The following is a 12,163-nucleotide window of genomic DNA, read 5'->3' as shown; positions in this document are numbered from 1 at the left end:
TTAACATATTTGTATATTAGTCATGTTTTGAAAGAAGGATGAAAACTGGGTGGGGGCATGAGAAAGAAAGAAAAAAAAAGTTTTAAATAGTTAACATAGTATTCTTGACTCTGCATTTAGAATCCATAGGCTTTTCTCTGAAAGTGGATGTCATTTTCCTTAACGGATTAATGAGACAATATTTTAAAATCACTTGGTGCAACTTAAAGTTCTATATGAATAATAGCTGTAATCAGATCAATTTCCAGTTATACTTGAAACCCACCAGTAACATAAAAAGACTGCATGATTTATTTGACTTTATTTTAGGCAAGGAAATAATTGCTTATTTCAGTGTGTCTAAGTCTTGTGATTTAAACCAGAATTTTTTAAGTTATAGACAAGAAATGGCTTTGGTACCCCACCCTAAGTTTAAATTTTGTATCATAAAAAAACAAAATCAACAACAAGAATCACAATCTTAATAAGGAAAAGATACTGGAAATGAATGAATCAAACACTCTTCAAAGAAATGTCCTTCCAGATGATCAAGAATCTTGTATGTCAAATTATGGATGTGAATCCAGCCAAAAAAGAGATTCTTCAGATTGTTTAAATTCAAAAATACTGTGCTTCTCTATTATATCACTCTTAGAAGATGACAGGATTTGCCTATATATGATTTAAAACCCTAAGTCCAGAATTTATTCCACTCTTTTCTCAGATGTTCTGCTATTTATGTTACTTAATATTGTACATTTAATATAATCATATATAATCTTTATATTATACTATATATTTATAGTATACACATTTATTTCATAGTATATGAATAAACACTACAGAAATAAATATAAACAATATTATATTGTATATGCATGCATGTATATTAAATTGTGTTATTTATATGAAACATAACATAAAATTACATACATTTGTATGTATGGCCACACACATTCATCCTTATGCCTTAGGATATAGAGAAAAGAACGTGCCCTCTGGAGTCAACCTAACCTCCCTAAGCCTCAGTTTCCTCATCTATAATCTTAGAGGTTTGAGCTAGTTTGCATCTTCAGTCAGTTATAATAGAAAATGTATATATTAGGCATGAAAAGGATTGACAGAATAGATCATTAAACATTTAAATATATAGTCAATAGAAGCCATGGAATTTTCTCAAGAGAGTTCTTTAAAAAAAGAAAAATATGCTGCCAAGTTGGTCTCTATCAGGAGAAAGTAGGATGCATTCATTAGCTAAGATCACTTTGACTTTTCATCTCCTTACTTCATTTCTGGCAGAGATCATATATATTATTCGTATAAGTAGTAATATTAAACAATACTATCATTCTATGGTTGAAGAATTTTAAAATAATTTAATTATTTGTTTTGACTGTGCATGATTTATTTTTAAATTTTATAACTCACTCATCTTCTAGTTTATCTGACAAATTGTAAGTTTCTTGAGGAAAAAAAATAGCTGCTTAATTCTTATCATATGGTATCCAGGACAATTCATACCAAAAACAATTCTTTCATAGTTAATTGACAATGATGGTGGTGGTGGTGATGGTGGTGGGGTGGTGCTAGTGGTGATGGTAGTGATGATGATATTGAACAATTTTGGAACAAACACTCCATTTCAGATGCCCTGCTTTCTCCCACTATGTTACTCTAGGAAATGGAATATCCTACCTGTTGCCCCTTCCTTGATTTGCCACTTTACTATTGATTGCATACTGAATTACAATGCATGGAACATACCTACATCTTGATATGTAAAATCATTTCTAAAACATAAATGCATTCCGTTTTCAGATTTGGAAAAAAATGAAAAACCCAGAAAAGAATAATCATTCTGGAACTGTGAGTGAATTTGTCCTCCTAGGCTTCCCAGGTTCCTTGGAAATGCATATCTTCCTTTTCTCATTATTCTTTGTGACTTATATCCTGACGCTAATTGGGAACATGTCTATCATCTGTGCTGTAAATCTGGACCAAAGGCTCCACACCCCAATGTATATCCTATTGTCAAACTTCTCCTTCCTGGAGATCTGGTATGTCACCTCCACAGTTCCCAATATGTTGGTCAACTTTCTCTCTGAGAATAAAATCATTTCCTTCATTGGCTGTTTCATCCAATTCTATTTCTTCTTTTCAATGGGCACTACAGAAACCTTCTTCTTGTCAGCCATGGCTTATGACCGGTACCTTGCTATCTGCCGGCCCTTACACTACCCCACCATTATGACTCTACGAAAATGCATAAGAATGATAGTCTGTTGCTGGGTATGTGGTTTTTTCTGTTATCTCCTCCCTGTTTATCTCATCTCCCAATTGCCTTTTTGTGATCGCAATACAATTGATCACTTTATTTGTGACCCAGGACCCCTTCTTGGGCTAGCGTGTGTTTCAGCACCTGCCACTGAAGTCACATGTGCTGTCTTTAATTCAGTCCTCATCTTTTCCACCTTCCTTTTCATTACTAGCTCATATACTCTGGTACTTAGAGCTGTATTGAAGGTCCCCTCTGCAGAAGGTCGGCGTAAAGCCTTCTCCACATGTGGCTCCCATTTGGCAGTGGTATCACTCTTCTATGGCTCCATCATGGTAATGTATGTGAGTCCAACTTCTGGAAATCCAGCTGGGATTCAGAAGATTGTGACCCTATTCTACTCTGTACTGACTCCACTCTTCAATCCATTGATCTACAGTCTTCGGAATAAAGAAATAAAGAAAGCTCTGAAGAAAGTCTTCAGAAATATGAAATTTGACCAAAATAAGTGAAAGAAAAGAAATTCATAACCTTCCTTTCCAAAACTGCTCCCTCATTTCTGCTCATGTTTCCAATATTAATGAATTTTAAAAAATTATCCTATTGGAATCTGAACACATCTGCCATATGGTCTCTTAATTCCTGTATACCACATTTCATGAGGAGCATTAACAAGTTAGAACTTGTCCAAGGAGGGCAACAAAAATTCTGAAGAAACTTAAAAACTATTATGTGAGAAATTGTTGAAGGAATGGATGATATGTAATCTGAATAAACAAGACTAAGATGGGACTAGGAGTTGATAATAATTAAAAAATATCTTTAAGGTTTATCATATGAAAGAGGAATTAGAATTTCTTGGTACAATTCCAGAAAGAATTTTTACTACTCTCTTTTCCTGTGCTATGGTCTGTGAGTGATCACAAGTACAAACTGCCCTGAGATCCTAGAAGCAGAGAATAAAGTAGGAAGAAAGTAGTAAATATATTTCTCCTTAATAAATACCACTTTGGCTTGGAAACCAATTAATGATGCCTGAGTAAGACCCCCTCTACTCTCTATGAAACAAGGGAGGTTCTATGATCCCTTAGATCTTGGGATGCTCTGAGGCATGGAGCAAAGGCCATAATAGTGGAGAAGCAATGTGCGTTAGTGATAAAGCACGAAGGTAGACAATCAGGATGACTCTCGTTGATTTATTAGTTATGGGCAAAGTGCCTTAAAAATGCTCTCAGTCTCAGTTTCCCCATATGTGAAATTGGAATAACATCAGGTACTACCCTATAGGGAAGTTTCAGGAGTCCATTGAGATAATACATGCAAAATGCTTTGTAAATTTAATTCATTTTATACTTGTGAGCTGTTCATATTCTTATTGTGCATCACATATTTTTGATCCAGTATTATCTTTTGTTCCATTACATCCAGTGATTTTCTCCTATCTTATAATACAACTTTGTACCTCCAGGATCACAGATCAAGAAATGGAATGATGTTATATTAATAATAATAATAATAATAATAATAATAATAATAATAATAAAATAATTACTTATAATGAAAAAATGCACCTTCAAAGAACATAAAACTTATAGTTGCACAGAACTGGCTCTGAAAAGAACTGCACAAAAATCTGAAAGTAAACATATACTCCCCTCCCCCCAAAAGACAGAAAAACCTCAAGAGAAATGAAGTAAGAGTGAAAAAAGTGTACCTCAGTCTGTGTTCAAATTCCATTGACTCTGTCTCTGGGATAAGTTTCCTTCTTTATCATAAATCCATCAGAGAAGTTGCTCCAATATATTTTCCCACAGTTGCTATTACTAGCTGTATTTCCCTCCATTCTATTCCTCCCCTCTCCCATTTATTCTATTCTCTCTCTCCTTTCATCCTGTCCCTCCTCAGAGGTGTGTTATATGTGACTACCTTCTCCCACTGTCTTCCCTTTCTTCTATCACTTTCTTTCCCCAACTCCCTTATCCCATCCCTTTCCTCTAATTTTTCCTCTTGGGTAAGACATATTTCTATATGCTATTGAGTGTGTATGCTATGCCTTCTCTGAGCCATTTTTGATGAGAATGAAGACTCACTCATTCCTCCCCTCACCTTCCTTCCTTCCACTCCATTGCAAAAGCTTTTTCCTTGACTCGTTTATGTGAAATGTCTCAGCCTATTCTACCTCTCCTTTCTCTTTCTCCCAGTACTTTGCTTTATTACCCATTGACTGCAACTTTATACTATATTATGATCCTTCTGACTCCTCTTATACATGAGAAAGTTCATATGAGTTATCAATATCTTCTTCCCATGCAGGAATATAAGCAGTTCAACATCATTAAATCCCTCCAAATTTGTTCTTCCCATCCACCTTCTCTATGCTGAATCTGAGTTCTGAACTTAGAGACCAAACGTTTTGTTTACTTCTGGTCATTTTGGCAGAAAAGTTTGAAAATTCCCTGTTTCATTGAAAGGTCATCTTTTCCTGGGTAGGTGATTCTCAGTTGAAATCCTAGTCCTTTCACCTTCCAGAATATCATATTCCAGGTTCTACAAGTCCTTAATGTAGATGGTGTCAAATCCTGGATAATCTTGACTATAGCACAATGGTAGTTGAATTGTTTCTTTCTAGCAGCCTTTAGTATTTTCTCTTTGACCTGGGAGTTTGAGAATTTGGTTACAATATTCCTGGGAGATTTTGGAGGGGTCTCTTTCAGGAGGTGATCAGCGGATTCCCTCAATTTCTATTTTACCCTCTGGTTTTGCTTCTGAAAAATGAAGTATAGGTTCTTTTCCTGTTCATGACTTTCACATAAACCAATAATTTTTCCAATATCCATCCTGGGGTTTTTTTTTCTGGTCTGTTATTTTTCCAATAAGATATTTCACATTTTCTTCTAGGTTTTGGTTCTTTTGGATTTATTTTCTTCTTTCTTGATTTCTTGCAAAGTCATCAGTTTCCTTTAGCTCCATTCTATAATTTGAAGTAGTTATTTTCTTCAGAGAGCTTTTTTTTATCTCCTTTTCCAACTGACTAATTCTGCTATTTAAGGTATTCTTCTCCTCATTTGCCTTTTTTAATATGTTATTTTCTTCAATATTTTTAGTATCTTTTTCATCAAGCTGCTGACTTGGTTTTCATGATTTACCTGCATTGATCTCATTTCTCTTCTCAATTTTTCCTCCACTTCCCTTACTTGCTTCTCAAAACTTTTTAGGGGCTCTTCCATAGCCTGAGTACATTTCTTATATTTTGTGGAGGCTTTGGATACAGAAGCTCTGACTTTGTCATCTTCTGAGTGTGTATTTTTATCCTCCCTCTCTCTAGTCAAAATTTAGAGGGACAGATACCACAGAAAGACTTAGTGATACAATTTCTCAGTCCAAAACAACTTGGAAGATTCATGGGAAATGTCTGTTTCCCTGGGACTGGGGATTGGAAAGTAATTCATGATAGCCAGACAGCAGCCATGCCACAGCTCCAGTCTTCCAGGAACAGCTCATGGGGTTCCTACATCCATAGGGGCACTTGGGTCCATAGCAAAGTTTCCAGACCTCTTGAGGGATCAACAGGGATGGCTTGAAAGGACAATGAGAGAAATCCGTCATACCAGAGTGGAGTCTGGGTCTGTGGGGCTACCCAGGAATTGCTTCCAGGGAACTTAGCCCACAAACAGTTAGGGGTGGGAAGTGACTGCAAAGGTCTCTCTGATATCTCTGGGGCAGGATTCTGCAGCTTTGTCCATACTCAGATCCTGGACCCAATCTGGGCCCCCATAGTGCATAGTGGAACAGGGACCCTCCTCATAGCTTCAGGGCAGAGGGGAGCATCTGTAGTTATTCACAGACCAGAGCACTAGTCAGGATACCAGTCAGAGCCTCTCATAAGACTTTGAAGGAATAGGGGCCTGGGGGTATCCAAAAAAACCCCAAAGCTTTGGAAATGCAGCAAATCAGTCATAGGCTAGGAGATGAACAAACAACATAAAAAAAGAAGAATCTGACCATAGGATGGAATGAAGGAAGGAAGGAAGGAAGGAAGGAAGGAAGGAAGGAAGGAAGGAAAGGAAGAAGCAGCATGGCCCCACTAGAATTGGCCATTTGGATCCCCATTAGGGCAGCTATTAGTACTCACTTTGTTGTTTGTCTTTCATTCTCAAAAAAAGACCAATGACATTAGGAAGGTGATGTCTTGACTTACAAGTGAATTGGATTTAAGTGAGACAGGGCTGTACAAAGTCCTCTCATTCTGGCCTCCACAGACACCTAGATTCAGTGAATCAAGGGCACTGTGAAAGGAGAGTGAGAGTAGGAAAAATAAAAGAAAACATTATGGAAAAAATATGATTCCTAATCATAACCAAGGGGAAAAATTTACAGCAAATTTATCTGATAAAGGCCTCACTTCTAAAATATAGAAGAAATTGGGTCAATTTATAAAAATGAGATCCATTCCTCAGTTGATAAATGGTTAAAGGTTATGAACAGGCAGTTTATAGACAAAGTAATCAAACCTATCTATAGTCATATGAAAAAATGCTTCAATCACTATTGATTAGAGAAATATAAATGAAAGCACATCTGAGGTACTACCCCATGCCTAAATATTGGCTAAAATGACAGAAAAGAAAAGCAACAAATGCTGGAAGGGATATGGAAATACTGAGACATTGGTTGGATTTATGAACCGATTCAACCTTTCTTCAAATAAGTTTGGAACTATGCCCAAAGATCTATAAAAACTGTGCAAATCCTTTGATCTAGCAAAACCACTATTAGATCTGTTTCACAAAGAGAATAAAAAAGGAAAATGACCTATAATTACAAAAATATTCATAACAGTTCATTTAGTAATAGGAAAGACATGGAAATTAAGAAGATGCCCATCAAAAGGGGAATGGCTAAACAAGTTGTGATATGTGATTGCAATGGAATACTATTGTGCTATAAAAATATTATGAGCAGGATGATCCCAGAAAATCCTGGAGAGATTTACATGTTGCAAAGTGAAACAAGCAGAACTGGGACAGAACTGAATTTAAAAAATATTATATGATTATCAATATTTAATTTAATTTTTCTCAACAATACCATGAGTCAAGAAGAAGACTGAAGAACTTATGATCAAAAATGCTATCCACCTTCAGAAAGGGAATTTATGGAGTTTGAATACATATTTGAGCCACATTTAAAATAAACATTAATTTTTCCTTTCTTATCTTTTTTCACAACATAACTAATAAGTAATAATTTGCATGACGGCACATGTACAACCTATATCAAATTGTTTGCCTTCTCAATAGGGAAAAAGGAGGTAAAGAGGGAGAAAATTTGGAGCTCATTTTATGAAATGATAAAAATGCTGTTAATACAATTGGTAAAAATAAAAAGAAGGAAATGAAGAAAAAACAAAGAAATGAAAAAGTACAAAATAATTGGGAACTTAGCATGAAAAACAAGCTGAATTAACTACCTGGAGGAAAAATTATTTGAATTTATTTAATGTCACATGACCAAAAAGTGAATTAGTGTGGAGTTTGTCTTGAACTGCTTTAATGTTTATGCATAAGCAGTTATACATTCATCTTTCAGACATTACTACCTTATATGCATATTGGAGGCATAATTTAAGTTGAAATTTTGCTTCTGTTCTTTTGCATTTATTCAATTTAGTCCCCTTAGCTAGTTTAAAGTTCTGCTCTTTTCTTGATTTGGAGAAATTATAACAGAAAGAGTACAATCAAAAGTGACTGAACACACTTAAAAATAAACAGACACTGACAGAAAAGATATTTAGATTAAGTATAGTTGAAGGGTTCAGTATTCCTGTATCAGATATACAGGAATACTATATCTGATATACAGCTGATATAAGAGCTTTGAGATTCATAGCTAGAAAATCCTAATAACTAGAATTTATAGAGGACAATAGAACAGTTTTATATCAACTAATAGTAGTTTGGCTAACAGAAATTCAGTTTTGGAATTTCCCCCATAAAATCAGAGTAAATTATTTCACACAAAATATTCTCCCTTAGACTAGTGGGGTTTGTCAGAACCATGGATCTGAGGGGCAAGACAAAATTTCAAAGTGGACCTAACTCTAGAACTTAGAGCAAAATCATAGCAATACTTCAAAGCTTGAACTGACAGTTGTTGCAAAATCTCTGCTGCTATAAAAACTGACTGGAAGAAAAATTGCTGCCTGGAAGAACTGTTTGAAAGACAATACTTCTTCCTTGGACAAGGTAATTGAATGGAAAAAATTCTACCTTTAAATATTTCTATAGTGTCTTTCACTTCCTGATAGGTACAAACTCTACATTATCATATTGAAAATATAACATCTTAGAGGATGTCTCAATTGATGTGCTTGCCTTCCTTTGAGACTCATCTCAAAATCTCTTCTTCATTACACACTTTCTTGAATTCTCAGGTTAAAGTCACTTTAAACAAACAAATTTTTCATAGCACCTTGTCTGGAATTCCTTTGCCTCTCACCTTCTTTCTTATATCTTGTTGAATTACAAACATGTTGTAGCTTTTCCATGCATTTTAGAGTTTAAAGTCAATGGAGACAAAAACTGTGAGGGAATTAGTGATAGAAAAATATGGTAGTATCTGCTCTGGTTTGGCATCAGAAGATTCAGGTTAACAAAGTGGAATGCTACTTACTATTTTTGTGACATTAGGCAAATCACTGATTATATTTGATCTTTAATTTTTTGTAAAAAGAAGTTAGGAGGGGCGGCTAGGTGGTGTAGTGGATAGAGTACTGGCCTTGGAGTCAGGAGTACCTGAGTTCAAATCCAGCCTCAGGCACTTAAAAATTACCTAGCCATGTGGCCTTGGGCAAGCCACTTAACCCCATTGCCTTAGAAAATCTAAAAAAAATAAGTCAGGTTAGAATAATCAGGATAGATTTAGAGATAAGAAGATATGTTTCAAGCACCATTTCTGATGAATACTAATTAAGTGATTCTGAACAAGCTACACAACCTCTCAGCAAATGAATGAATAAGTAAATGAAAAACATTTATTAAACACTATTTTTAAACAACATGCTAAGTGCTGAGAATATAAGTAGAAAAATGCTGCCTGATTTTAAGGAGTATACAACTTAATTGGGATAAACATGTTAAAAATATCTACTCACAGGGCATATGAAAAGGACAATTGCACACTACAATTACTGAAGTGGTAAATGTCAAGGTTCAAGAATCTTTAAATTACAAAAGATACAGATGATAGTGCTAACAGTAATGAAAGTCAAAGAACCATTGCAGATAGTAAGAGTTTAGGGCCTTAAGAGTCATTCACAGAGCATAGGTTAAGGCTTAGTGGTCTCCCATCTCATGTATCTCCCAAGCAGTCTGATTAATCCTCAGCAATGTCCCTAGCAACTAAGAAAGCTGCAAAAGAGATGTCAGTCTGGAGGGGTGGAGTCAAGATGGTGGCATGAGGGCAGGCATCTAAGATTCCAAAAAAGATCTAAAGGCCATAAAATTATGACTCCAGTTACAATTTAGAGGGGTAGAACCCACAGAAAAACTGAGTGATAAAATTTCCTAGTCGAAGACAACTTAGAAGATCCACAAGAAATGTCTGTTCCATCAGGACAAGGGCTTGTAAAGAGTCTCAGCACATCTGGACCACAACCAAGCTGAACCAGTGCAAACCAGCTCTAAAACAGCCCATGGGGTGCCTGTGTTTGTGACAAAGGGGACAGTTCCCAGACCTCTTGATTCAGGGATCAGAGGGACAGCTTTAAAGGGGCTGCAAGAGAACTTTGCACACCAGAGTGAGAGTGGAGCCCAGGCCATTTCGGGGAACCTGTGAGCCATCCAGCACCTCCAGAGCGCTCAGTTCACAAATGGTAAGGAGGTTGGGGAGACTGCAGAGATCTCTCTCTGCTCTCCATGAAGTGTATTCTGCTGCTTTGCCCTTACTGAGATCCAGGTTGCCATCTTGATCTCATATTACTACAGACTCTATTCCAGGGCAGAGGGGACTCCAGGGACCCTCCTCACAGCTCTATGGCAGAGGAGAGTGCTTGTGATCAACCCAGAGCACAGGCCAGGAGAGCAGTAAGAGCCTCTCCTAAGACCTTGGAGGAATTAAGGTCCCTGTGTGGTGTCACCAAACCCCACTCATTGCCTTGGAATTGTGGTAAATCAGTCATAGGCTGAGGAAATGAACCAACAACAGAAAAAGAAGAACCTGACCGTAGAAAATAAGTATGGGCCCATGGAGGATCAAAATACAGGCTCAGAATATTACGAAGTCTAAACTTTTCTATCCAAAGCCTCCAAGAGAAATAGAAAATGGACTCAGGTTATGGATGATCTAAAAAAAGGACTTTCAAAAGGACTTTCAAAAGCAATTAAGGGAGGTAGAGAAAAAATTGGAAAGAGAAATGAGACCAATAAAGGTAAATCATGAAAACCAAATTAATAGCTTGGTGAAGGAGATCAAAAACAAAAAGTTCTTAAGAAGATAATATGTTAAAAACTAGTTTAGGTCAAATGGAAAGAGCAACTCAATAAAGGCAAATGAGAAGAATGCCTTAAAAAGCAGATTTGGCCAGCTGGAAAAGGAGATTAAAAAAGCTCTCTGAAGCTTCTTGCTGAATGGAGCTATAGGAAGCCAGTCATTTTGTGAGAAATCAAGAAACAATAAAACAGACCCAAAAGAAAGAAAAACTAGAAAAGAATGTAAAATATCTCATTGGAAAATGAACAGACCTGTAAAACAGATCCAGGAGAGATCATTTATAAATTATTGAGCTAACCTGAAAGTCATGACCAGGAAAAAGAGCCTCCACTTCATTTTTTTCAAGAAATAATCTTGCAAAATTATCCTACGATCCTAGAAACAGAGGATAAAATAGAAATTGAGGGAATCCATTGATCACCTCCTAAAAGAGATAACCCCCCAAAACTCCCAAGAATATTATAGCCAAATTTCAGAATACGCAAGTCAAAGAGAAAACATTACAAGCTGCCAGAAAGAAACAATTTGACTACCATGGCTCTGCAGTCAGGATTACACAGGATTTGGAAGTGTCTCTATCAAGGGCTCAAAAGGCTTGGAATATATTCCAGAAGGCAAAAGAACTTGGATTTACAACTGAGAATCAACTACCCAGCAAAACTGAATACGTTTCTTTCAGGGGAAAAGGGTGGACTTTCAATGAAAAGGGATTTCAAACTTTTCTGCAAAATACCAGAAGTAAACACAAAGTTTGGTCTCTCAAGTACAGAACCAGATTGCAGCATAGAGAAGGTGGATGGGAAGACATGGTTAGGAAGATTATGATGTTGAAACTGCTTAGTATTCCTGCATGGGAAGAAGATATGACTAACTCATATGACTTTCTCATGTTATAAAAGAAGAGAGCTATTGAAGGTATTATATAATATAAGTTAACTAATATATATAGTATAAAACTAGATAGCAGAATGGAGTATGATATAAGCGAAAGTACTGGGAGAAAGAGGAAAGGAAGAGGTAGAATGGGCTAGACTATTTCACATAAACAGAGTCAAGAAAAAGCTTTTGACAATGGAATGGAAGGGAGGAAGTGAGGGGGGCAATGAGTGAGTCCTTCATTCTCATCAAATATGGCTCAGATGAAGGCAATAGACATACACACTCAATAGCGTATAGACAATATGTCTTCAAGAGGAAAAATATAGGAAAGGGATGGGAGAAAGGGGACAGGGGGTTGGAAAGGTAGGGAGTAAGATGGAATAGTGAGATATGGCAAGAAGGAGAACATATGCAACACATTCTGGCGAGGGACATGGATGAAAGGAGAGAGAGAATAGAATAAATGGGAGAGGGGAGGAGAATAGGATACGCTAGAATAGCAACTGTGGGAAAATATTGTTGAACTTCTCTGATGGAGTT

At 36.4% G+C, this 12,163-nt stretch overlaps 1 protein-coding gene across 1 annotated transcript; it reads left to right on the top strand.

Moving 5' to 3' along the window:
• The first annotated feature begins 1,809 nt into the window (after positions 1-1,809).
• On the top strand, positions 1,810-2,766 carry LOC141520168 (olfactory receptor 11H6-like). The gene has a single exon (XM_074231983.1). The coding sequence runs from the start codon at positions 1,810-1,812 to the stop codon at positions 2,764-2,766; it is 957 nt and encodes a 318-aa protein (XP_074088084.1).
• Positions 2,767-12,163: the final 9,397 nt, after the last annotated feature.

This window comes from Macrotis lagotis, chromosome 4 (assembly GCF_037893015.1).
Source record: "Macrotis lagotis isolate mMagLag1 chromosome 4, bilby.v1.9.chrom.fasta, whole genome shotgun sequence".
Classification (NCBI taxonomy): Eukaryota; Metazoa; Chordata; class Mammalia; order Peramelemorphia; family Peramelidae; genus Macrotis; species Macrotis lagotis.
The sequence above is the reverse complement of the archived record's forward strand: the minus strand, read 5'-3'. Positions and strand labels throughout refer to the sequence as shown.

Coding starts and splice junctions, on each gene's coding strand:
- LOC141520168 (XM_074231983.1), top strand. CDS start 1,810: ATGAAAAACCCAGAAAAGAATAATCATTCTGGAACTGTGAGTGAATTT.